At 44.3% G+C, this 26,448-nt stretch overlaps 2 protein-coding genes across 2 annotated transcripts in view; one reads left to right on the forward strand and one right to left on the reverse strand.

Moving 5' to 3' along the window:
- The window catches only part of LOC124775281, a 38,969-nt gene extending 16,484 nt beyond the window's left edge, over positions 1 to 22,485 (reverse strand). The window contains exon 1 of the mRNA XM_047250118.1: positions 22,481 to 22,485. Coding sequence (XP_047106074.1) covers positions 22,481 to 22,485 — 5 coding nt within the window. The remainder of the gene's footprint in view (positions 1 to 22,480) is intronic.
- The window catches only part of LOC124775010 (probable multidrug resistance-associated protein lethal(2)03659), a 289,731-nt gene that overhangs the window by 66,023 nt on the left and 197,260 nt on the right, over positions 1 to 26,448 (forward strand). The gene's annotated exons all lie outside the window — the stretch shown is intronic.

Below are 26,448 nucleotides of genomic sequence, written 5' to 3' on the forward strand. Positions count from 1 at the left end.
TACTGTGCACTTTGGAGCAGTGCATCTGCAACCAGACACTGAGCTGGAAGCTTAAGACCTCCCCCGCCTGGCTCCTGTGTTCCGCCGCTTCGCGGTTATCACGATAGGCGCCTGGGTCGGCTCTCACGATAACTGCTTTTATCAGTTGTGACAGCGCCTTCAGTTCTGATCACTGGACGGAACAATCAGTCTCTGCTAAACAAGGCCGTCAGCAGGCGAAGGCTGAACCAGGTAACGAAACTAGCAATACTTGATAGAAATGACAGGCTGTAACACGTGAAACTGCTGTAAATTTTATTTTTAATTGTAAGAATGGTTTCAGTGAGACCATTTTCCAGGACAAACTTTTGTTAGTAGGCACGTGCAATATAACAAAAGGCAAGTCACAAATAATATTTAGTTACAAAAAGGTAGATGTATGGAATCTCACACAGGAGCTTCACGTGTTATAATACGCCATTTCTAAGATTTATCAAAGCTGCGGAACACAATGAAAACTATCATCAGTAGTGATGCTGGAAGGCTTTTTCTGGAATCAGACTGGAGCACTGTGGTAACAATAGAAATTAGCAAAGCGTTTTGTTTATTTTATTGTAATTTACCGGAGAAATACAGGCATAACCTCGAAAGCAGAGTAAAACACTCTCGGAGTTTATATGGTTATGGACTTAGTAGTTTCCTTGTGATGACGAACGGACGATATTGCAGTCTTCTACCTGGGGTTCCAGACAGTTTAGCGTATAAAGTCGTTCATTTATGACCAGTATTACGAAGACTGTTAGACCAACAGGTGTCGTCCCATGGCAGCAGTAATCCAATAACCTAAAACAAAGTTTGGCTCTGTTCATCTGTCCTAAACTGCATTTTCTCATCTATTCGTATTACAAGACTTCCTGGCTGCGACAGTCCTTAGGTAGACCTACTCAGCTGTAGCCGTCGATGAATTGTGGAGAATGGGTTGGATCTCTGAAACATAGTTGCATGCAGGTCCTCAGATTATTTGTGTGGTATTTTATGGTTTTATAGACAAATTAGCAAGTATTTTTGGTTTTCAAATGGTGTATTGAAATGTCCATTGAAACTAAACTCGCCTTGTGTGTGTTTTATCTCCAACTCGACGTCGTGCAGCTGAAACTTTCTGTACTAATCAGAATCACTATGAAGAGTAATATTTACGTTAGTCCACCTAAGTGTCAGATGAGCTCTCGGTTATTTCTTCGTTGAATACGGCTTTTGCTCTTACTATCCAGTTGTAATACGTAATATTCACAATTATAAGTTCCCTTCGTCTTTCTTAGAGATGACGAAATAGGAGTCACTAACATTACATTCAACAACAGACGTAATAAAAATCACAGATAATGCATTGATAATGTAGATTTCCTTATGCAAGGAGTAACGCCTTTGGTTCCTGTACACAACGGCCGGCCGAAGTGGCCGTGCGGTTAAAGGCGCTGCAGTCTGGAACCGCAAGACCGCTACGGTCGCAGGTTCGAATCCTGCCTCGGGCATGGATGTTTGTGATGTCCTTAGGTTAGTAAGGTTTAACTAGTTCTAAGTTCTAGGGGACTAATGACCTCAGCAGTTGAGTCCCATAGTGCTCAGAGCCATTTGAACCATTTGAACCTGTACACAACACAGTATCTGACAGTTACATCCGTAATAAAATGTGGTATTACATCAGGTTAGTTTTCAACGATGATTGTTGATATAGATTATGACTTCAGTTAATTGATCAAGAGAAACTGTATGTAGACACTTTATCTGCGGTTACCGAAGCAATTTTGTGGTTTTCCCCACGTATCAAGTAGCGAATCCACTTCAGCTGATTGTTTCCGAAAGCACTAGACAGTTACAATGAAAATGTTATCGCTAAAGCTCGACAGCCGTTAATGTGCACTCTACCCAGCTAATCTGCAGAGCAACTGGTTTGCTCCTTAACGTGCTGAATCAAGAGTTTTCCTCATTTTACCAAGGTAATGTGCACATTAATGGCATCCGTTTCCCTCAAGTTCAAAAATTTTCTCTCTTTCCCTTCTCCTCGCTTTCAATTTTTAGTGTGGTTTCGCCAACGTCTTGTCGTCGGCGATTGTTTTTATTTAACATAATTTGCGTCGGCCGTCAGTGCGTGAATTTGTCATAGTGTTTTAATTACAAAACGAAAAAGTTTCCAGGGAGAAAGAATGATCTCGAGATTATCGAATATTTCAGACGTATAATATGTTGCTGTACAAGGCTGTGAAAAATTGTGCCGTTGTCGGATGCCACAGAAAGTGAAAAAGTTCGTCCATGCCGAAGAATTGACATACTGTGTTCTCATTTGTCAGTTTACACGGTGAAGGAGACAGAATGATCAAGCAATTAAATTTCTATAAAAACAAAACGTAAGCCCAAATAATTTTTGGATTTGTGTGAGCTTTGTCAACAAAACGCTGCGAAAAAGGGATTTTTGTAAGGCCAGTTATGTCGCATTTCAGTAGCAGATGACGGGTGAATCTCATAGATTACCAATATCAAACAAATGAACAGTTTGTTTTTCTCGTTTACAAAACCCAGGTCACAAAATTTTATTGAAGCCGCCTACGTCCAAACGGGTGGATGAAGGTATCCTTCAACTTCCTTCATACTTAGCTCCACTTTGGCGCTCCAAGTATTTTGCATTTCGATAACGGACGCGAATTCTGTAATTATTATTGTTAGAATGTGTAACAGTCGTGGCCAAAAATCAAAACGTTTAATGGTAAACCTACACACAGCCAAAGTCGAGGAAGGTTAGAACAAGCGAATGAAGGCATTGCAAACACGCTAACTACTTGGATGGCTGACAACCACACTAAAAAGTGGAATGAGGGCCTAAGATTTGTACAATACATTAAGAATTCTGTCATTGTGCAATTCCAAAAGTTCATACGGAGGCATGTTAGGTTGTCCCGAAAAAAGCGGGATTGTCTTCTATTATACCACAAAACATACTACATTCGATAAACACTAAAAAAATCTTTAAAAAAATTACGTCAACAAAAGAATGTGATTATGGGACCACAGTCAAATCTTACGCAAGAGGACATTACCTTATCACGTGTTTTTTACATACTCACCTACAGAAATATAAGAATTCATTGGTATTAATCTTAAACTGACTTCTACACCATTGATTGAGGACACAGTTAGGAAAAACACTTGGTAACCTTGCAGTTCCAAGGAATCACCTGTGCATGTTGAAGTCGCCTATAAGTTATCCTAAATTTCAACAGAATTTTCTTCACAGTTTCGTGATGAAGCAAAGAAAAGTTTCGAAAAGCAAGCGAAGAAAATTTTAGCAGTTTCTAATGCAATGCACCCAAAGTGTCGCTGTGAGAATTAAAATATCGGAACTACGCAAAAACTGATGCCCCTCTATTTCAACTGTGGTTCATAGGAAAACAGTGGATGTCTTTTATAAACCTGGTACTGAAACTATTATTTCAAAACAGTTCTACGCAAAACATGTATTCAGTATTTGCAAATATCGATTTCAAACGAAAGATGATGTCTCTGTGTAGAAACATCTTTACGTCACACCGTCTCTTGGTACTAGGCAGGGCTTCAGAAAACGTGACTGCAAGTCTAATGTTCAAAAAATAAGTGTGCTTCTAGCAAAAACCAATTACTATGCAATTCAAAGTGTCACCAATCTTTCGATCGCGGTAATCAGTGAGCTTAATTTAATGTCTCGCAAATTCATTTCCTTAATTGTAATATGTTAAACCGCTTGGTTCTTTGTATTGCAGTTTTCTAATTGATTGATTTATTGACTCTACAACTAATTTGTTTGATCGTATTAATTCCTTAGCTAGCGAAAGCTTAATAACGTTTTGCTAGTTTAAGCGAAGAGAAACTTTGCTGCTGTTCCAGCAAAGATTTTGTTTTCACTCGGAGTGCTTCATAGCTAATGCACAGATTATCTAGGTAATTTGCAAATCACCTAGATAATTCTAGGAACGAAACAATTTTCGGCACTTTAACGGATCACCGTAGGCAATCTGCAGATCACCCAGATTATCTGGAGAATAACTGATAACTGCACTTCAGCGGTTTCAAATATTTTAAAGTAGTGTTGTGCAGGTTATTGGAAGTTCAATAGCAGAAGTGACAGAGCGCTGGAAAAATCTTTTCGAGGTAGCGTAGTTAGTTATGTAGTTATGTAGTTATGTTCAGAGTGTAAACCTATTTATCATCGAATCCTAGCATGTGGTGATAACGGCTGCATTTCGGCATTAGATCCCTGCTTCTTCAACAAGTTAGTGGTAGATTAGATTTTGTCTTCAGATGTGTATTGGTAGCTCAGCTGAACAATTGGGGGAGAGGGTGAAAGCAGCAGTCGTGACCTTGTTCAAGGAAATTCTCTGGCGGGCATTCAGGACAGTTCTGAGAAACCGTCTTCTTGTAAAGGGACAACTTCCGCAACGTTCAGTTTCGAATTGACCCTTCGACACGTGTTGATGGACTGAATAGTGAACAAGCCGCATGCCCATTCATCACTTGACAGAACCTAGCTTTGCTGAGCTCCTGTAGGAGTGAAGGTTCGTTTTCGCTTCCATTAGCATATTACGCATCGATTTCCTATCGTCAAAGGAGTTTCCAAAATGAGATTTTAGGTAAAAAGTAATGTGTGGTGCGAAACTTTTTTCAGCGATTTGTTCGCTCCTCCTTAGTAGAGCTTCGTTGGTACGAAAGAGCCTGTAACAAGCTTTTTAATGTCCCGCCTGCCAATATCACGGTCATAATTAATGAATTTTTTTGGTAACTCCAGCTAGGAAGTAATGATTAGAAAAAAGGGCGAGGCGTCTTGGGGAACCTTGACTGCATGAATTGTTGTAACGTGCTCAAACATACACTTGTCAAACTTACACTTGGCCAATAACAATCTTGCAGTTAATAATGCGGGCTCTATTGTCATGGTCTCCCTTGAGTTGCCTACAACAAGGAAAACAAAATTTCGCTAGAAAGGATCTTAAGGTGTAAGGTCCCGCCGCAGACAAATGCGCGTATTGGGCAAAAAAGACAGCCATTCTAGGCCCGTTAAAAGGAGTCGTGCCGGTTCTCAAGCGATTTTGAGATATCATATAGACTCTATAAGGTTAAGCAGCTAAGGCAGCCCAACCAAAATATAGCCAGAACGAATAAATATGTCGAGGTGTGGCTGTCTGACTTCCAACGGCGAATGGTGAGGTTTCTATATCGTGCGCAAACAACTTCCAACGATTATGATTGTCGAATTAAGTCTCTTAGGTAGAGATATACTGAATGGAGTTGTAAAGAGCGTTAGAAGACTTCGCACTGACGAGTGGAACTCGATCAAATAGTAAAAATTCCTTCACCAAAGACAAAGAAGTTCCAGAATTTGAACAAAGAGCTGGCAATATGAGTAACGTAGCAGATACTCTCGCTGTAGCAAAGCGGCTTAAATCACTTCATAAAGGCACAGTCTCCGGTGCTGACTGTAAAACCAGTCAGCTTCCTCGGAGTATGCTGATGAAATAGCTCCTTATTTAGCAATCTCATAAAACTGATCGCGCGTTGAAAGATCCGTTCTCGAAGACTAGAAAGTTTCACAAGTCACACCAATACCCAAGAAAGGAAATAGGAGTAATGCCCTAAATTAGAGACCCATATCACTAACGTCGATTGCAGTGCGAGTTTGACTATTGACTAACAGCCAACACGGATTCAGGAAATAGCGTTCTTGTGAAACACAACAAACTCATCACGAAATGATGAATGCTATTGACAGGGGATGTAGAATTGATGACAAATTTTTAGATTTTCATTAGGCTTTCAACACCTTCCTCACAAGCGACTTCTAATGAAATTGCGTGCCTATGGACTAACGTAAACAGAAGTAGCATCTGCTGTTGCCCAAGGAAGTGTTATAGGCCCTCTGTTGTTCTGATCCACACACTTGTAAACGATTTAGGAGACAGACTTTCAGATTAGTTGCACGTGATGTTATTTACCATCTTATAGTCATGAGATCAAAACAAATTACAAAACGATTTAGGTAAGTTGTGTATGGCGTGAAAAGTTGCAACTGACTGTAAATAATGAAAAGTGTGAAGTTGTCCACATGAGTACGAAAAGGAATCCTCTGAATTTCAGTTACATGATAAATCAAACAAATCTAAAGACTGTACATTCAATTAGATACTTCAGGATCATCATTACGAATAGCTGAAATTGGAACTATCACATAATGTTGTGGGTAAAACAAATCCAAGGCTTAAGATTTATTGGCAGAACACTGAGAATATACACCAGGTTTACTAAATTGGCTACACTACGCTCGTACGTCCTTTTCTGGAGGATTCTGATACGGCATGGGATCCGCTGGTAGGATCGGCGGAGGATTTCGAAAAAGTTCAAAGATGGGTAACCTTTTTGTAATATCGCAAAATTAGGGGGAAAGCGCCACGGATATGATACGTGAATGGGTTTGGCAATAGTGTCCGTTTCTTACGCGCACTATTAGTATGGAGGGGTAGAGGAATAGCTTTAAGGTGGTGCGATGAACCCTCTGCCATTTATTTCACTGTGGATTGCAGAGTAACTATGTAAATGTAGATAGCAGCGCCATAATCCAAAGATTTCACAAATTTCTGCCATGTCGTAACAAATGCATGTGAACACGTAACTCAGTTACGGTTCGTTAATTTACTACTACTATTATTAATATTACTACAGTGTTAAGTTCTCTTTTTTATCTTTGGCGGACACAATAAAGCAATTTTCGGACAGACCATGGACGTAGTTACATCCGGACTTAACAAAAGCAATAAACCTGTTCCACGAGTTTCCATATCTTCGACGTCATCGGTGTTTCCTTGTAGACCTCTTGTTTTCCCTATAGCTAAATCTCCTAAGATATCGTGATCACGCAGGCCATTTTGTTTCCAGTGTGACCGATCCAGCGATAGGCAAATGTTCTGTTCCAGAGATTCGTCATGTTGGTTCCACATGGATCGCCTCCAGTGGGAAGTCTTCAAATAACTGTGAGGGCTGTTTAAGAAAAATGGCGCAAATCTCGAAAACTCCGCACCACACGTTGACAAAGATAGTTTTTATCCATTTCTCTCAGCCTGCATGGATTTTAAACTGGTCAGTAGGGCATGCGTATGGCTTCTAAACGGTACTTCGTCCGTCAACAAAATCTTACACAGAAACGTCACATAATTTTGCAATTTTTTTTTTTTTTTTTTTTTTGTGTGTGTGTGTGTGTGTGTGTGTGTGTGTGTGTGTGTGTGTGTGTGTGTGTGTGTGTGTGTGTGTGTGTGTGTGTGTGTGTGTGTGTGTAAAGTTCTTTTTTCCCTCTTATATTGTGAATTTTGTTTTGTGTATGGTATATTTGTCTTCGTATAGTTGTTGTAATATGCATCGTAGATAAACCTAAAAAATTAAATCATTCATGTACCTGTGCTAGTAGATGATATAGCTTTCCTTTGTTACCGTTTAATTTTTCTGTATGAATCCTGAACACTTTGGACATATTTTTTCTCAAACATGTGAACCCATGTGTAAACGTTTCTCATAAAAACAAATCCAATTGTAAATATCTTAAATTACAGGCCACTGATGCCTTACCTCAGCAAAACGAAATGTCCTGTGAGAAAAACAAGCATTTTCTTGTTGTAACAATGGAACAAAATACTCCCAGGAATCGTAAAGCAATTAAGGATAATATGGCCACACAAATGAAGAATTTGAGGCCATATCAAGCATTCCCAGTTGCCCTGTATTGCCAGTTTGGTTACTAATTATAATCTGTGTGAAACTGTTGAAACGATCAGATTTAATGATGAGGAAAAACGTAAGGATATTATGCCAAAGTACATAAATGTAAAGATCATAAACGGTTCGAAAGCAGCAAAAATCGCCACACAGGGTACCAAAAATGAGTGGCTGAATCATGAAATTAAGTTATTACATATGAAGAACACACACTACACCAAGAATGACACGAATTTCTCCTTCAGAAAGCACAAAAATTACTGAATAGTGCTATTATCGGTTCCATCATGAAAAAAGTCGAATACTCCACAAGTAATAAACAAAATGCGCTAAAGCATAAGAAAATTACAAATCTCAAATCGCACCACACACAACCCTATAACAAACAAATTCACAACCACAATTTCTGTCGAAGAGTGACCGATCTTACAGTTGCAACACTAAATGAAAACGAACAGCACCTCTTAGAAAAAGGTCTAAAACACAATGTTGATTTGGCAGCAAATGAACAAGGAATAAATCATCTCATTGCAGAATCAGAATATATTCACTACAGGCGGGAAAAAAGTAATATACGGGACTAGCTGGGGAATTAATAAAAGAATAAATTAAAACAGAGCAACACATTAAAGAAAACAAATTCAAAAATAAGCGATGAAACAAAACTTAAAAAGTTAAAGAAAAACTGCAAGCAGAAAACTATCTCGCAAAAGGAAATAGTGTTCCCCTCATGAAAACAAAAAGAATACGTAGGAAAAACAGAACAGCTCATCTGCGCAAACATGAACCTAAAACCTAACACAACTAACAGTCCTAACATCTTAAAAACATTAAAAACAGTATACCTTTACAGAGACTGACTTGTACAGAAAATTAGTGTCTCCCACTACACGTTGAGCAAAAGTCAGTAAAGAAAATTTTCCAGTCTGTGCATAGTAAATTCTAGAGCAGCTCCCCACATACCTACGAGGAAAACAAATGGCATCACAGCTCACCCAGTGCTATAAACTTAAAAATTTTAGAAAAATAAAAAATAACTGTTACTAGAACACACAAGACATCAAAATCCCTGGCAAGCAACACTGCTCTCCTTTGATGTAGAAAATATGTACAGTTGCATCCCCATTAACGAAACCATAAAAATAATTAAGAAAACCTGAAAATGCAGCAACCTCATAAAAACACAAACGAAACAATAAAATGGTTACAGTTAATAGCAACAAAACTAGAGTTCTGTCAAGAATACTACACACAGGCAGGACGTTTACCCATGGGTTCATCTATTTCAGGACTATCAGCCAACATTTTCATGAGTCACGTAGAAAAATTAATATTTGACTCATAACAAAAAAGTTGCATATTGTGGTACAGGTACATGGGTGACGTAATATGCATGATAAACGAATCTAAATAATAGAATACACCAACTACACAGATATAAATACTGTACACACAAATAAAGTTCACAATAGAAGAAAAACAAGAAAATACATTAAACTTTCTGGACATGGCCATAATAAGACAATCGCAAACACGCATTTGACACACACAGAAAATCCACAGGGAGTGACACTATCTTAAATGCAAACTCAAACCACTTGCAGAATCAGAAACAGGCTGCAGTGGGATACATTTTAAACAGACTGAACACTGATTCCAAAAAAGAGCTGGCCATTATAAAACAAATAGCATTAAAATCGACTAACTTAAGGACAAACTAAACAGAAAAATACACACAAATGATTAGCGTCCCTTCGGTACGATTCGAATTTACAGACGCACGGTACTGAGGGTTTACGCACACACATCAGCGACGTGTGAAACTTCATTATATTTGGTGCACAGCTTTATGGAGGAGTCGGCACGTATTAGGAAGTGAGACGCTTGCTCCACTTGGCTACTAAATTCTGCAACCACTTGCAGTCACAAGTGGCCCCCCCAGGGGATCCACAACTCTTTTGTGGATACGTGCGTAGCGAGCACGGGGCCCCGAGCTAATGTGGCCTTCCTTCCTTTCCGGGCTGCATACCTTCCCCTTCCGCATCCTTCCCCATCCCCTGTCTTCACCCCCCCCCCCTCACCTCTGGCTCTTTCCTTCACTTTCTCCCCCTCTGGGAGTATGGTTTGCGCCTACGTCCGGAGACGGACGCTTGTAAATGTACCGCATTCTTCTTCTGCCTTGCTTGTATGTCTTCTTCCTTCCTTTGTCCTTCTCCTTTCCTTACCTCTTCTCTTTACCCTTTTCTCCGCTGCGGCGTTTGAGACCCCCTCTTCTTTCCTTTCCCTTTCTCTTTCTTCCTCCCTGTGCGTGTCTGAAGGCCGACCCACGCACTTCCATGCGTAGCCGGTGACGGGGTAACGCGTAATTCCCCGCCCCGGGTAGACAGGTAGGACACGTACGTACCCCCTGGTAAAGGCCAGGCCCAGGGAGGGGTGATTACCCGAGCTGATACCTTCCGAAAGTGCCGATTGGTCCCTCCGTCCGTTTATCGGGAGGTGTGACCTGAGGTGTGAACAATCACCTAAGGCGGGTGTGCCCTCGGTGAGGGCCCCCACAAGGGAGGAGCGCGCCATCGGAGACGCCGGTAATCATGGGGGATTCTTCCGCAATGGTTTCCTCACCTTCCACTATGTCTGCTCACAAACGTAAGTTCACTGAGTCTCAGCCACAGTCAGGTCTTCCATCGTTGCCACAGTTCCTTGTTGTTTCTCGGTCTGACGAAGGTCACGACTTTTCCACGGTCAACCCTTTCATTATTCAGAAAGGTGTCGACGCAATTGCGGGTCCTGTAAAGTCTTGTTCCAGATTACGGAATGGTACCCTGTTGTTAGAAACACACAGTGCCCTCCAGGCTCAAAAATTGCTGCGTACTTCTCTGCTCCACACCTTCCCTGTCCGGGTGGAACCGCACCGTACCTTAAATTCCTCGCGTGGAGTCGTTTATACACGCTCCCTCGATGGATTGTCTGACGAAGAAATTCAGCACTACCTGTCTGACCAGGGCGTCACCGCTGTTCATCGGGTTATGAAAAGGGTTGACTCGAACATCATTCCAACCCGCACTGTCTTCTTGACATTTGACAAAGTTCAACTCCCATCAAAAATCAAAGCAGGCTATGAGATAATTTCCGTTCGCCCTTATGTCCCAAACCCTACGCGTTGCTATCGTTGTCAGCGGTTCAATCACACCAGCCAGTCCTGTTCCAATCCGGCCAAATGTGTTACGTGTGGCAAGGATGCCCATGAGGGTGCTTGTCCACCTCCATCCCCTCACTGCATCAACTGTATGGGTGACCACGCTGCTTCCTCTCGAGATTGCCCCGTTTTTAAGGATGAAAAGCTCATCCAGGAAATAAGAGTGAAGGAAAAGGTGTCGACCTTTGCTGCTCGAAAGTTACTCGCCAGTCGACAGCCCACCGTGCCTCAGAAAGGAAAATACAGCACTGTCCTTGCTTCTCCTCGGCCAACAAAGGAGGCGGCCACGCAGACTTGCGACCTCACGTTTAGTACCACGGTCGTCAGATCGGCCAGCGCAAAGATCGCCCGTTCAACCTCACCACTTTCGCCTGCCCACTCTATGGCTCACCCTTCGTCGGGTTCTGCTAAATCTCGAGCCCAAAAGTCAGACGCCAAGTCTTCGAAAAAAGAGCATTCTCGTGAAGAGTTTTTACGTACTGCAACTTCACAACCATCGGTTCCTCCTTCATCTAAACATCATACCTCCAAGAAGGTTACGAAGAAACACAGTTCCTCTCCTTCTCCGCCAAGGCGTGTCCCAACTACAGCACCACCTGGCGGAAATCGCCCTCGGCCATCTTCCGTGTCGCCGAGGCGCACTGCTGGTGGCCGGTCAACTGGCCGATCGTTGGTGGCAGGAGCTGCTCCTGACCAACCTATGGATCAGGATCTTCTGCCTTCGACTGAATGCCATTCCATGCTGTCGGTCGCAAGCTCTGAGCAGTCGTTGAGTTGACAGCACCCTTGGTCACGTTTCTCCATTTTCTGTTCACCCTATGTCCATTCTCCACTGGAATATCCGCGGCATTCGCGCCAATCGGGATGAATTGTCGATCCTCTTACGATCCTACTCGCCGGTCATCTTCTGTCTTCAGGAAACAAAGCTGCGTCCCCATGACCGCTTTGTTCTCCCTCATTTTCAGTCCGTCCGATATGACCTCCCCTCTGTTGAAGGCACTCCAGCCCATGGAGGACTCATGATTCTGCTCCATGATACTCTCCATTATCACCCAATCCCCTTAAACAGTTCCTTCCAAGCTGTCGCCGTCCGTCTTTCCCTTTCTGGATACACGTTCTCTCTATGTACGGTATACATTCCATCGTCTACACCACTGGCACGAGCTGATCTCCTTCATCTTCTTGATCAGCTTCCACCCCCCTATTTGCTGGTTGGGGACTTCAATGCCCACCACCCGCTTTGGGGATCTCCACATCCTTGTCCACGTGGCTCACTATTGCTAGACGTCTTCCACCAAGCGGATCTAGTCTGCCTCAACACTGGGGTCCCCACATTTTTGTCTGCCTCCACGGCAAATTTATCTCGTTTGGACCTTGCGGTCGGTACTGTTCCGCTAGCCCGGCGCTTCGAATGGTTCGCCCTTGATGATACACACTCGAGTGACCACTTTCCATGTGTCCTTCGACTGCAGCCTCAACTGCCATTTATGCGCTCGCGACGCTGGAAGTTTGCCCAAGCCGATTGGACACTTTTTTCGTCTCTAGCGACATTCGATGACCGTCGCTTTCCCAGCGTCGACGATGAGGTCACACATTTTACCGACGTTATTCTCACAGCTGCGGAACGTTCAATACCACGCACCTCCGAATTGCCCCGGCGCCCCCCAGTTCCTTGGTGGAACGAGGCATGCCGTGACGCAATACGTGAGCGGCGACGTGCTCTTCGCATTTTCCGTCACCATCCAACTTTGGCCAACTGTATCCGATATAAGCAGCTCCGTGCGCGATGCCGTCGCGTCATCCGCGATAGCAAGAAGGCAAGCTGGCAATTCTTTATTAGCTCCTTTAACACCTTCACTCCCTCCTCGGAAGTTTGGAGTCGGCTTCGACGGTTCTCAGGCGCGCCTAGTTTCTCCCCGGTCTCTGGGCTCACTGTCGCGCATGATACCTTAGTGGACCCCGTCGCAATTTCTAACTCATTGGGTCAGCACTTTGCTGAGATTTCGAGCTCTTCAAATTACCCGCCAGCGTTTCTCCCAAAGAAACGTGCAGCGGAAGTGCGACATCTTGCTTTCTCCTCTCAAAATCGCGAAAGCTACAATACTGTTTTCTCCATGCGCGAACTCCAACATGCACTCTCTTCTTCTCGCTCCTCCGCCCCAGGACCGGATGGTATCCACGTCCAAATGTTGCTGCATTTATCAACCCATAGCCTGCGCTACCTCCTTCGCCTTTATAATCGAATTTGGACCGACAGTACCTTTCCCAGGCGATGGCGGGAAGCTATTGTCGTTCCCGTTCCGAAACCTGGAAAGGACAAACATCTCCCCTCTAGCTATCGCCCCATTTCTCTCACGAGTAGTGTCTGTAAGGTTTTGGAGCGTATGGTGAATTACCGTTTAGCTTGGTGGCTGGAATCCCGCAGTCTTTTAACACCAGCCCAATGCGGATTCCGACAACATCGTTCTGCCGTTGACCATCTTGTTGCTCTCTCCACTTATATCATGAACAATTTCCTCCGGAAACGCCAAACGGTAGCAATATTTTTTGATCTGGAGAGAGCATACGATACCTGTTGGAGGACAGGCATCCTCCGCACACTGTTCTCTTGGGGCTTTCGAGGCCGGCTGCTCCTTTTTCTTCGCGAATTTATGGCAGAGCGCACATTTAGGGTGCGGGTGAACACTACTCTATCCTAGTATTTTCTCCCAAGAAAACGGGGTACCCCAGGGCTCCGTGCTGAGTGTTGTACTGTTTGCCATTGCCATTAATCCAATTATGGATTGTCTCCTTCCTGATGTCTCGGGCTCCCTCTTTGTGGACGATTTTGCGATCTACTACAGCTCTCAACGGACCAGTCTTCTTGAAAGACGTCTTCAAGGATGTCTCGATCGCCTCCACTTGTGGAGCATCGAAACCGGCTTCCGTTTCTCACCCAGTAAGACCGTTTGTGTTAATTTTTGGCGACGTAAGGAGTTTCTTCCGCCCTCCTTACATCTAGGTCCTGTCAACCTTCCGTTTTCCGACGTCGCTAAATTCTTGGGTCTTATGTTTGACAGAAAACTGTGCTGGTCCTCCCACGTTTCCTATCTTTCGGCTCGCTGTCTGCGTTCCCTTAACACCCTCCGTGTCCTGAATGGCACCTCTTGGGGAGCGGACCGAGTGGTCCTTCTCCGCCTCTATCGCGCCTTAGTGCGCTCGAAATTGGACTATGGAAGCATAGTCTACTCCTCTGCTCGGCCGTCTATTCTTCGGCGTCTCGACTCTATCCACCACCGTGGATTACGTTTAGTGTCTGGAGCTTTTTACACCAGCCCTGTGGAAAGCCTTTATGCTGAGACTGCTGAACCTCCGCTATCCAATCGGCGGGCAGTCCTTCTGAGTCGTTATGCTAGCCATTTGTCTTCCATGCCTGCTAATCCAGCCCATGACCTTTTTTTCGACGCCTCCCTTGATGTCGGGTATGCAGGCCGCTCCTCCTCCCTACTACCCCCGGGAGTCCGCTTCCGTCAACTGCTCCATTCTCTTTCCTTCCGCTTTCCTAAAACCTTCTTGACAACTTGGGGTACAGCACCGCCTTGGCTCCGTCCCCGGATCGACTTGCTCAGAGACCTATGTCAATTTCCCAAGGATGGTACCCCTACACTTGTTTACCGTCGGGCATTTGCTGCTCTATGTGCACAAATGACGGAAGCCACACTTATTTACACCGATGGCTCGAAAACATCGTTAGGTGTAGGGAGTGCCTATATTGTTGGCGACACCCCAAATCACTTTCGGCTTCCCGACCAGTGTTCGGTTTATACTGCGGAGCTTTACGCTATTCTCCAGGCTGTCCACTACATCCGCCGCCATCAGCGGATACAGTACGTAATCTGCTCAGATTCTCTCAGCTCTCTCCTAAGTCTCAAAGCTCTTTACCCTGTGCACCCTCTGGTCCACCGGATTCAGGACTGTCTGCGCTTGCTCCACCTGGGGGGCGTCTTAGTGGCGTTCCTCTGGCTCCCAGGACACGCTGGTATCTGTGGAAATGAGGCGGCCGATATAGCGGCCAAGGCTGCAGTCTCTCTTCCTCGGCCAGCTATTCAGTCTCTTCCGTTTACCGATCTACGGAGCGGTTTATGTCGCCAAGTTGCTCATTTATGGCATGCGCATTGGTCAACACTTCCCCATAATAAATTGCGGGAAGTGAAAGCCCTTCCTTGCGCATGGACCTCTTCCTCCCGATCGCGTCGTCGGGAGGAGGTAATTTTAGCTAGACTCCGGATAGGACACTGTCTTTTTAGTCATCGACATCTTTTAAGCGGTGATCCTCCCCCACTCTGTCCCCACTGCTCTCAGCCGTGGACGGTCAGACACCTTTTAATTGAATGCCCCTATTTTAATCAGTTACGCTCCCGTCTACAGCTATCGCCTGATCTGTCGTCGATTTTAGCAGATGACACGCGCTCAGCTGACCGCGTTCTACAGTTTATTAGTGACAGTGAAATGACGTCAGTCATTTGAAGCCTTTTTTTTGGGTGACAACCAACCCCTTTCTCTAGTGGATTTTTAAGCATTCCTTCTGCCTTTAGTTTCTCAAATTTTATGACATTGTTCCCATTGCTGCTGATTTTAAATTTCGTTTTTTTCGTGTTTTCTACGTCACGGGCTGGGCGCTAATGACCATAGAAGTTTTGCGCCCTAAAAAACCACAAAAAAAGTCACAAGTGGCTGCATCTACTATCAGAGATTTCTTTGGTTTTTTCTCTGGACTCAGACAATACTATCGGAGATACGCTCAAAGTGAAGTGCTAACCTTGACTGGTGAATGCACGTGCTATCACTAGCCACTGAACTTGTATCTCACTCATGCGTAGATCCGATAAACTGATCATCTGCGTCTCTAGGGTACACGTTACGGTGACGGAAGTTCGCTCCTTAAATTCACATCTTGAAACAGGCGCACCAGTAATCATGTCACTACACTCAGTCGTACAGCGTAATTGTATTAAACATGAAAAATCTTACTAGTAAAATTTTGATTTTAAAGTAAATGTGGGGCTTCAGTTCGAAAGAGCAGTTTTTGAGCTGATGCCGCATTAGAAGCGGAAATCATGGCGGCATTCCTGAAAAATAAATACACTCCCACATTGCCTTCCCTGTTAAAGCGCCGCTTCCGGGACTGGGACGTACGCCGACCGCGAATGAAATTCTCCCGGCGTATTAACGACAGGAGTCGGTGTGCTGGCAAGTCTGAGGGTGGATCTTGGTAAGTTTCGCACATCACTTGGCTGGTACCCAAATTCCGTCTCAGTTAAGATACGCAACATTTAGAAAACATTCGCCCTGTGTGGCTGAAAAGTTTCAGCTATAAGACTTAGAGACGAAGGTGAAGATGGATAAAAGCCTTGAATGCATCATCCTAAATTTACAATCACATGGTTTGGACATGGGCACGGATAGCAGACGCTATTACGATGTAGACTTTGAAACAAAGTAAAGAAATAACCTTTTTTGTTTTAAAGACTCACGGTTTAAAAATGTTTTTGTCAACATATCAGTTGCATACGTAGTACACAAGGGCTTCCTAGGTTTTATGGCTTAGGAATATGTAGCCTATGAAGTATTCAGACTACGTTAAACACATTGCCCAAAGAGAAGTTAAGGTTTCCCAGCGTTTTGTATGCTCTAACTTCTCCCGAGAATTATGCCGGATAAATTCGTAAAAACCTGCTATATTTCGACAAATAAAACCCTGTCATTTTGAAGGCACGAATTGGTAAATGCCTTGAAATGAAAGGAGGGGTACCCATAGAGATATCGGTTTTCGGCCAGCATTTTGTCGAGTTACAGAAGATGGTGGTTTGCTTGTTCAGTGGATCATAAATACGTTCTCCCACTGTAAAGTCGAACGAATTAGTTTAAACTTAAGATACCCGAAAAAAATGACACTGATAATTTTTATACTATAGTCCTTTGCACTAGTCCTTGCTGCCGATAATTGCTTTTTACGCATAATCATTTACATTGAACTACAGTGAAACTCAGACTTGCATTACGCACATATAAAAATTATGGAGTACAAGCAGTTGTCTAAGAAATGTAATGATTTCTGTTAGAGTTTGAAGTTTATTTTATTATGAATTACATTTTTACAAATAATATAGTCAAATACCAATAAATAGCAATTATTGCAACCATTTTTGATATTGTCGCTAGATAATCGTTTTGAGAAAAATTGCACATAGCTGCGTCAGCTGTTTCGACGTCTCGCAGACTATTGCTGTGCAGCAATCACACCCAATATGTGAAGTAAGATTTTTTTCTGCAGACGACTGATCGAAGTCGGTTTTCACTGATAGATTTGAACGTATAATACGACGTACCGAAGACAAATGAACCTGATTCCTGTCCGTAGCAACACACTTCGGCAACACGGGCGGTCTCTGCCGCTTTGCATGCGCGGACCTCATCCCCTCAACGTTTCCCTATCGCTCCACCTCCATCGGAAGCGCCGTTCTAAGTGACGCGGGCTGTAACAGATCACCTGCAACGCCTTTCCTAGACTCGTAACCATATCGAAAGGACCTCTGACGACTGGTCACATGAGTCCAGAATCCAGTTCGTAAGAGCTGATGGTAGGGTTCGATTGTGGCGCAGACACCTCAAAGCCATGGACCCAAGTTGTCAACAAGGCACTGTGCGAGCTGGTGGGGGCTCCACAATGGTGTGGACTGTATTCAGATGGAATGGACGGGATCCTCCAATTCAATCGATCACTAAATGGAAATGTTTATGTTCGGCTACTTTGAAACCATTTGCAGCCTTCCGTGAACTTAATGATCCCAGGCGACGATGGAATTTTTATGAATGACAATGCGCTTTGTCACCGGGCCACAGTTGTCCGTGATAGGGTTGAAAAACGTTCTGGACAGTTCGAGCGAGTAATGCGGCCAGCCAGGTCTCTAACATTTATGGGACGTAATGGAGAAGTCAGTTCGTGCACAAAATCCTCCACTGGCAACACCTTGCAATTATGCACGGCCATAGTATGTCTGCAGGAGACTTCTAACTACTTGAGTCCATGCTACATAGAGTCGCTGCACTATCCTGGGCAGAAGCGGGTCCGACAGGACGTTAGGAGCTATCCCATGGCTTTCGTCTCCTGTGTGTAATGTCAACTTTGTAAGATGATGTTAATAACAATAGCAATTAAAGGTTTAATTTACGTCCATTAAAATTCACTTGAAATTAAACATCTTCAAAAGATAATATTGTTTCACATTTTATTCATTAGCTGTAACAGTTCTTTCATATATGTTACTTACTATTACTTATTTCAGGTCATTGGCTTTATTTGAAAGTTATAATTTTTACAGCAAAAATAAAAGGTTACTGAAATGTAGGATCGAACCTGTATGGCGCAAGTGGCAAGAGTTTCCGCCAGAGGTGCAGCCATTTTGTATAAATGGACCGGTATATGAGCTGTGCGTAGAACTTCAGAGCCCTTTCTCGGAAACTTCTGGCTAGTACGCTTTACAACTTACGTGGATGCACACCCTTAAGCTAACTAACAACCTGCGACGTCTCAACCTGAACTGAATTTCCGAGTCAGTAAGGTCCCCTTGCTAGAATAAATTACTAAGAAAAAATTTGTAGAACTTCCTCCAAAGTTTGTCTTCCATATTCGTAGGATCGCAATGCATAAACCTGCTGGTTTCCTTAACGCTGCCTAGTTGCTACTACCTTGTGTTCCAAGGTCAGAAAGGAGCACGCGAAGGCACTGCCAGAGCTGTGAAAGACAGTGCATTTTCAGGACGATCTGAACCGTGCTAAAGGGTACCGAATGCTTGTCAGGTCGAAGTAACAGGAGATCATGCGTACAAAAACTTGAGTGAACAAATGTTGTGGGAGAGGTTGTGCAATTTGCACATCCGCCGCGTAGTTTTCCAGAACGCTGCGGCTTGTCGCACAGTATGGCGCGAGTGTAGGTGGGATATCAGAGCAGTCTGTGATACAGCTATGCACCACCTCGCCAGCTCAGACTCCAAGCGCGCAATGACGATAGGTGCAGGACGCAAGGGTCAGCACACTATTGAGGTAACACGAGAAATCGCGTTTACGAGGCGAAAAGTGTTCATTGTGGATATTCAGTGTTGAGGAGACAACGTTTGCGCTCGAGTAAATCGCCGCTCATGACGAATTCAAGTGTTTGGCAACGAACTTCATGTCCCTCTGTAGACCTTCTGCAAGGAAGACCACTATCGATTTGAATGTTTGGTGTCAGGAATAGTTTCTACCCGCATTTCCTTGCTATGGAACGCCTCCTGACGTAAACGTACAAATTTTTCGAACCACAAACACACAATACTGATGAATTTGCTTATTGCATTTATAATTATTTTTCTCGTTCTTCCACAAGTTTTGGTCTAACTTGGGTAAGACTCACGACCTGTCCTGCCAGCTTTAGTTCCGCCAGCACCTCATCTCTTACCTTCCAAACGTGAAGTTGTCACGCGTAACTTGCAGCCCTAGAAGAAAGGATATTACGGAGACACGGCAGAGAGAGCCTGTAGCGAAGGTGCTGGGTTAGTCCCATTCTGACAGTTCTAATCTGCGAGGACGTTCCAAAGTAAAAGTTCTTTCGTAATAAACTGTTTCCGACCATTGCTTCCGTATGACAAGTAATTCAGAATCCCCTGCCCTCGGTGTAATGGAGACATTAATGTGTCGGGACAGGCTGTCCACAGATGACAGCTCGGTTTTCGGACGACACTCAGAGCTTACGGAATCGCTGGACGCATTCCCACATTCGTCGGGAATAACTTCACAGATTCCGCAAGAAGCCTGACAGGATACAAGTAGCCGGGATAAAATACAGGGAGTGAAATGTTGTTTATACCTTCATCGAAAACCTGTCTAGCCAGAGACAGTAAAGGGAAGCTGCAGTTGAGAAGGGAGTGAGACTGGGCTGTAGCCTTTCCCAGGCGTTATTCAGTCTGTGTGTTGAGCAAGCAGTAAAGGAAACAACAAAAATTTGGGAAGGGAGTTACGAGTGAAGAAGATATTAGTTGGTTTTCACCGATGACATCGTCATTACGTCAGACGACAAAACTTGGAAGGTCGACTGAACAGAGTGTATAGCGTCCTGAAACAAAAGTAAAACAAGGTTAATGGTGCGTAATCAGAGTAAACTAGGCGATGCCAAAGGATTAGGAAATGACGCAACGAGTAAGTGTAGTAGTTTGCTGTTCGAGCTGCAAAATGACGACGAGCAGTACGGATTGCCAATAGCGAGAGGCATTACAGAAAACGAACTACACTACTGGAAAAAAATTAATACAGCCTTTGTATAGGTTTCCAATCAACTCTAGAGTTATTGTTCTAACAGGGTATATGGAGTACACGAAATGATTACATTTACATATAAATAGCATAAAAAGCAGTTTGGTGGTACCTGGTATCGACCGATGTTGAAACACCCGTATTAGTACGTGACGTAGCTCCCACGGGCGGCAATGCAGGCGCTGACTCTGGCATCCAGTCGATCGCACAGATGGCGAATACCATCCTGGGGTACGCTATGCCACGCCTGCTCAACCTGTTCACGTAGTTCCGCAAGAGCTGTTGGGTTGGCGCATCGCACGAGTCGTTTCTCGTCCCATCATATCCCACACCACCTCCGTTGGAGACAAGTCCAGAGAGCGTGCTGGTCAGGGAAGTTCCTGCATGTTTCAGAGCACGTAGTTTCACTGGCAGTGTGTGGACAAGCATTAGCCTGATGGAACAAGACATCGCCTTTCTTTTGCAAGGACGGCAGTAGAACGGTTTTACGAACATTCTACATGTACGGAGCTCTGGTTAGCGTCCCGTCCACAAACACCTATCAGGAAAGAGCTGGAGTTTATGGCACCCGAGGCCGTAAGTCCTAGGGTGGAGCCAGTGTGTCTTGGACGACTGCACTGTAGAGACATCGCTCACAAGCTCTACAGCGTACGCACAAATGACCGTCAATTGAATGCAGGCGGAATTTTTCATGGCTGAAGACCACGTCACACCAATCCATCTTCCAAACGATCCTCTGACAGCACCAGTCGGGCATTGCATGTCAGTACTGTGGCGTTAGAAGGGCTAGAGGTGTGCGTGGCTGCAGTCCAATTGCTAATAACCAGTTCGCAACAGTTTGTGTTAACACGTCTTGGCCCACAAGCCCTCTTATCTGTGGTGGCTGTACGATATGTCACTGCCGCCCGTGAAATACGATTCTGGTGGACGTCCGTGCTGCTTGGACATCCAGAACCTCTCATCTACGGGCGTGAGAATTTTCGTCTGACCACATCGTTGCGCGACTCAAACAGAAAGCCAATGTGTACGGAAATTCTCCGAAAGAACCATCCTGCCACCCGGAATACCACAGTTGGCTGTAGGAAAAACTAGTGCGTCTCCGTGGCATGGTTGACTGCTTGCTTCATACGTTTGCACGACACAGCCTTCTGGCTGTGAGCATCCCCTGTTAAAGGGTAGACGAGGCCGCGCTCTGGCAACTATGCCACTACGCTGTTTGTTGGCTGGTTACGATACAACCATTATCAGCACACCTACTACCCTTCAGGTGGCGTTTGCCATCATCGAATCAAAATCGAGATCGCCTTTCCAGATGTACCAATTTTTTTCCGGCAGTGCATTTTTGTGTGCTTTTGAAATGTGGTACTATAGGATGCTGAAGATTCGACAGGTCGATGGAATAAGTATTGAATACGTACAGGATAGACTAAAATACGCAGTTTCAAATGAATGTTGGTTGCAGTAGTTATGCAGAGATGAAGGCTTGCACAAGATACACTCCGACTGGAGGGCGGCTGCATATGTCTTCTGACTGAAGGCAAATGCTCAAAGTTGCAAATATGGTTCAAATGGCTCTGAGCACTATGGGACTTAACATCGGAGGTCATCAGTCCCGTAGAACTTAGAACTACTTAAACCTAAGTAAGTTAAGGACATCACACACATCCATGCCCGAAGCAGGACTCGAACCTGCGAACGTAGCAGTCGCGCGGTTCCGGACTGAAGCGCCTATAACCTCTCGGCCACTGTGGCCGGCTGTTACAAATACCCAGTCGTGCGAGCACACATTGAACGGTCAGTCCACACAGCTGAATGCGCTGTCTAAAGCTTAAAAGTAACAGCAAGAAGAGACCGATGGTACCTTAATGCGATTTTTATCATGTACGGACTTAAACTGCCTTCCTACCGAATTTGCAAGAACACTGTTGCCGTGAGAGATGAACGTAAGCCATCGGTGTGACATGCACAGTCGCTTTCGATAGATTCCGTGATGTGACATCATGCAAGTGTGTCGTATATGTGCGCGAGTCCATTTTTCTGCTACTATCACCAGCCGATTACACACTATCTCTGCGCCTGGCACGTGCGTAGCACAATACAATCTGTGCGTCGGCTATCGGAGTACAGGAGACAGGCGATTCCCGGCCTGTTTTTCTGAGAAGAGGTCTGAATCATCAGGATAGGAACACTCACCGCATGATGCAAGGTCCTCAGTAGTCGTCGAAAAGCGACAGTGTGTGCTGGAGCGGGCAGGTACAGAAACGAAATCCCACTCGCCAGCTGATGTCTGGTTTTGTGTTGCCTGCTCAGGTAAGCGAATTATACGAAAGAATCTTGGTGTAATCCTCATACTTCGTCTAACGAAAGACCATGCCTGGATTTAGGCAAGGCCTACAAAGAACAAGGCGACAAATGTTGGGAAAGCCTGCAGGAAGAAGTAGAGCTGTGAAGCAAACCACATTTAGCTCCTTGGTACGACGGAGTCGTACTGCTGATTTTTACACGTGCTGTGAACCATTTGTTTTGCCTTGTTTCTGAAGTGTGAATTCTTTGTAAGTTGTCATAGGTTTTTAAACACGTAACTATCATCTCGAAGTATCATATTTGATTGCCTTATTTACCTCATTAAACCTTCGCTGGGACATAAAGAGCAGTGATCTTACTTCTGGTAAAAAAATCTTCAGATTTGTATTTCTCTTCAAAATTTTAGAATACTGGACGTTTCGAGCCCTCTCCTGGTATCTTCAGAATTGTTGCGTTGCTCCCGGCAGGCTGAACATCGTCGAAAAACAGGCGTCGGCACTGAATCAGTGCTGACAGCAGCAGAATAATGCAAAAAAGAACGAGGAAACTTTTCTTGCTGTGTAAGGTCACCGTGTAGGAAAAATCTTCGTAAGACTGGAGTAAGGGCTACATTTTCAAGTCAACACGAAAGAAACAACGGACCTGACTCACCCCCTCTACAGTCTGCGAAGCAACCTGTAGTGGCGAAGTACGATGGACGTTCAATAAGTAATGCGTAACACTCTTTTCTCGGCCAGTTTCGGTTGAAAAAATGTGGAATTTGTTCTGGGACATTGTCAAATATTCCCACTTGAGCCCCTGTAGTTTGTCCCGATAGGTGGCAGCGCTATATGTAGCCTTCGAAATGGCGTCTGTAACGGAGGTGCGTTCCAAGCAGAGCTGTCATCGAGGTTCTTCTGGCGAAATACCAGAGCATCACAGATATTGATTGACGCTTGCAGGACGTCTACACGGGGACCTGGAAATGAACAAAAGCATGGTGAATCGTTGGGCGACGCGTCTGTCTTCATCGCAACAAGGTCTCGCAAACCTGTGTGCAGCTCGTAGTAAAGCGCCTAGTGTTCACGCCTCTGTATCACGGGGTCTCGGGTTCGAAAAGATTCGGAATTTGTATGGGCGCTGATAACCATGCAATCCAGCGCCCCCACAAACCAAATATCGTCGTCATCGCAAACTTGTCCGACCTCCCACGAACTGGCTGGCTGGCTGGTTGCATACTGCTGTGACTCCTGGAATAATGGAACTTGCGGACACTCAGTCGACGGATTACAAACACCTTGTTGCACAACTTGACGTCTGTGTCGGTAATGCTGACGCATTTATGCACCAGTAAGAGGTTGGCTCCGATGTCGACCAGATTGTGTTGAAAAATAGTTTTGTAGCCAAGAAGTTGGTAATAATATGGTGTATTTGACTGCTAAATAAAACCAGCGTGCTTTCGGGAAAAAACGTTGCATTACTTACTGAACTCCCTGGCATGTACTGGCAAAACTGGGAGGACAATAAAACGCCACCTTACGGAGTACGGACGCCACCCGCGCTTAGGGCACTATTAAACCAGCAGTAGCGAAGCACCAAGAATGTTGAAATCGATAGCCTGGTCATGAGTGCTTGCCAAAGAAAATATGGTGCACAAAACCGTCCCCGAGTAGAGACTTCGCCAGTTACGCACAAATTGTTGCCCGCCACGAGCAGATACAACAAAAACAGATGAACTTCTAATAAATTGATGATAGGAAATAAGCTAATGCAAGCAGCAGCGTCGAAACAATAGATTCCAGTTGGCGGGCGACAATGAGCAGTCCAGGAGTCGGGGCCGGTTTCTCGCGCGCCATCGTGTAGTTACAGTAGGTAAGTCTCAGAAGTAGTCGAAGTCTCGAATGAGGAATTAAGTTCTAATAGAGATGATTGCTGCAGGCTTAAAGTCTTGTTGGCTACATGCCAATTAGGACGTAAACACCCACGGCGCGCGAGGTACAACTAATATCAGGAAGCCACCATGGCAGCACGACAACATGCTGATAACATTACCGCCCGTAGTTCCTTACCTGCTTGGAGAGAAAAAAAACCTGTAAGTGGACTGGACACAAGCTGGACAGTGTTCAGGCAACCGCACAAAAATCATACTTCATCCTATAGAATATCCGCAAAAAGGTAGAGTATTTTAGAATTTCGAACAGGAATATGTTGAATTTCGAACAGAATATATCGCGATCTAACAGCTCAGAAGACAGTACAACGAGTGACTGTGGCGACGAAATCCTGCAGCCTTTTGTTTTGTTGCATTGATTCATCGGAGCTGCTAATGTTACGTTATTTTGATCAGATTTAATACCTCTTAAACCGTTAGTTCTCACAGGATCGGTAGGAAGCGATTAACAGCCCTAGTGGGAAAAGTATGACACTTACTGCAGAACATAACCGGATTTGATTGGGTTTTGGTTACGAAGACTCAAAAATTTCGCTTTTAATTCAAAAGGATTTTCTTGGTATCAAACGAAACTAAGTTCAGGTTAGGAGACGCATTTATGAATGATGTGCGAATAATCAGAATTGCCAGTTCTTTGCCAGTGAGACAGTAGAGTAGCCATTTTACAGTACCAATAATAAAATCAAAGCAGTGGCGCAATTAAGGCAGTAGACCAGTGTAGAAACCTTTAGAGCCGAATTTTATTGACTTACCGTTCCTTAATGTGTCAGTTTCCAAGATTCATTCATATAAAGTGTCATAAATGTTAAAATACGAGGGGTGATACTTCAGTATTGGCAACTATTTATTTACAGCTCGTACAAAATAGATACGTGTTTCAAAGGTTTACTGATTTTCAAAGTAGTCACCAGCATTATGTATTAACCGTTGCCAGCGATGTGCCAGCGATACTCTTAGCAGCGCCAGTTTTGTTGACAGTTAGAACGGCGCGGTCTATTGCCAGACGAATTTGTATCAGTTCTGAAGCAAATGCCGTGAAGTGTTTCCTTCAGTTTAGAAATGGTTGAACTCACGAGGGCTTAAGTCAGGAGAGTGCAGTAGGTGATAGAGCACTTAGCAGCCCCATCAGTCAAACAAATCAGTAACAGCTTGCATTGTACGTGCTTAAGCATTGTCCTGCAAAATGGTCAGGTCCTGCAGACAGTGTCATCTCTTCTGTCTCTATACTGTTCATTTGTGTAATACAACCTACGACCAGCGATTGTGGTGGGCGTTACGGGCAGGCGCTGTAGGGGAAATGTCGAGCGCTGGAAGTGCCGTTCTAACAGAAGCCTACCCTCATACTATTCGTAAATATTGACGTCCCTCCACGTCTACACCTGGACAGCGACCATTCAAGAACATCTGCCACCTCTGCTTTAGTTAGCGTCTAAAAACAATCCAGCTGAAAATGCATGGATCTATTTTCTCGCTTGTTAACTGTTTACAGCTTTCAGTGAAGTATAGTGCCAAATTTTGAGTGAAACCTACACATTTCTCTGGTTGCCATGTTAAAATTTGCTGCTTTTGCCGAAACAGCGTTTATAGTGTCTAACCTCGGTAATATGTCGCCCAGACGCAATTGTGAGAGAACTTTCAAACGGTGGATTATAAAGTTTAAGTGAGGAATGGAAGAAAAGGAAGGTTAGTAGCTACTGAAAAGGCACATTCTCGGTACAAAAAATGTTAAGTCTTCACTTATGTTGGTCCCAAATCCATAGCATTTCTCATTTCACCAGTTATCGTCAGCCCTTAAAAATTCTTTCATCGAAGAAGTCTGTAGCTAGGAATAACAGGGTAGATAATTAAGTTTAGCATCATAACCACATAGCAGAAAAATCGCCTTCTTACATACCAATATTAGGAAAAATCTCATTTTAGTATGTCA

This window comes from Schistocerca piceifrons, chromosome 2, assembly GCF_021461385.2.
Source record: "Schistocerca piceifrons isolate TAMUIC-IGC-003096 chromosome 2, iqSchPice1.1, whole genome shotgun sequence".
Classification (NCBI taxonomy): Eukaryota; Metazoa; Arthropoda; class Insecta; order Orthoptera; family Acrididae; genus Schistocerca; species Schistocerca piceifrons.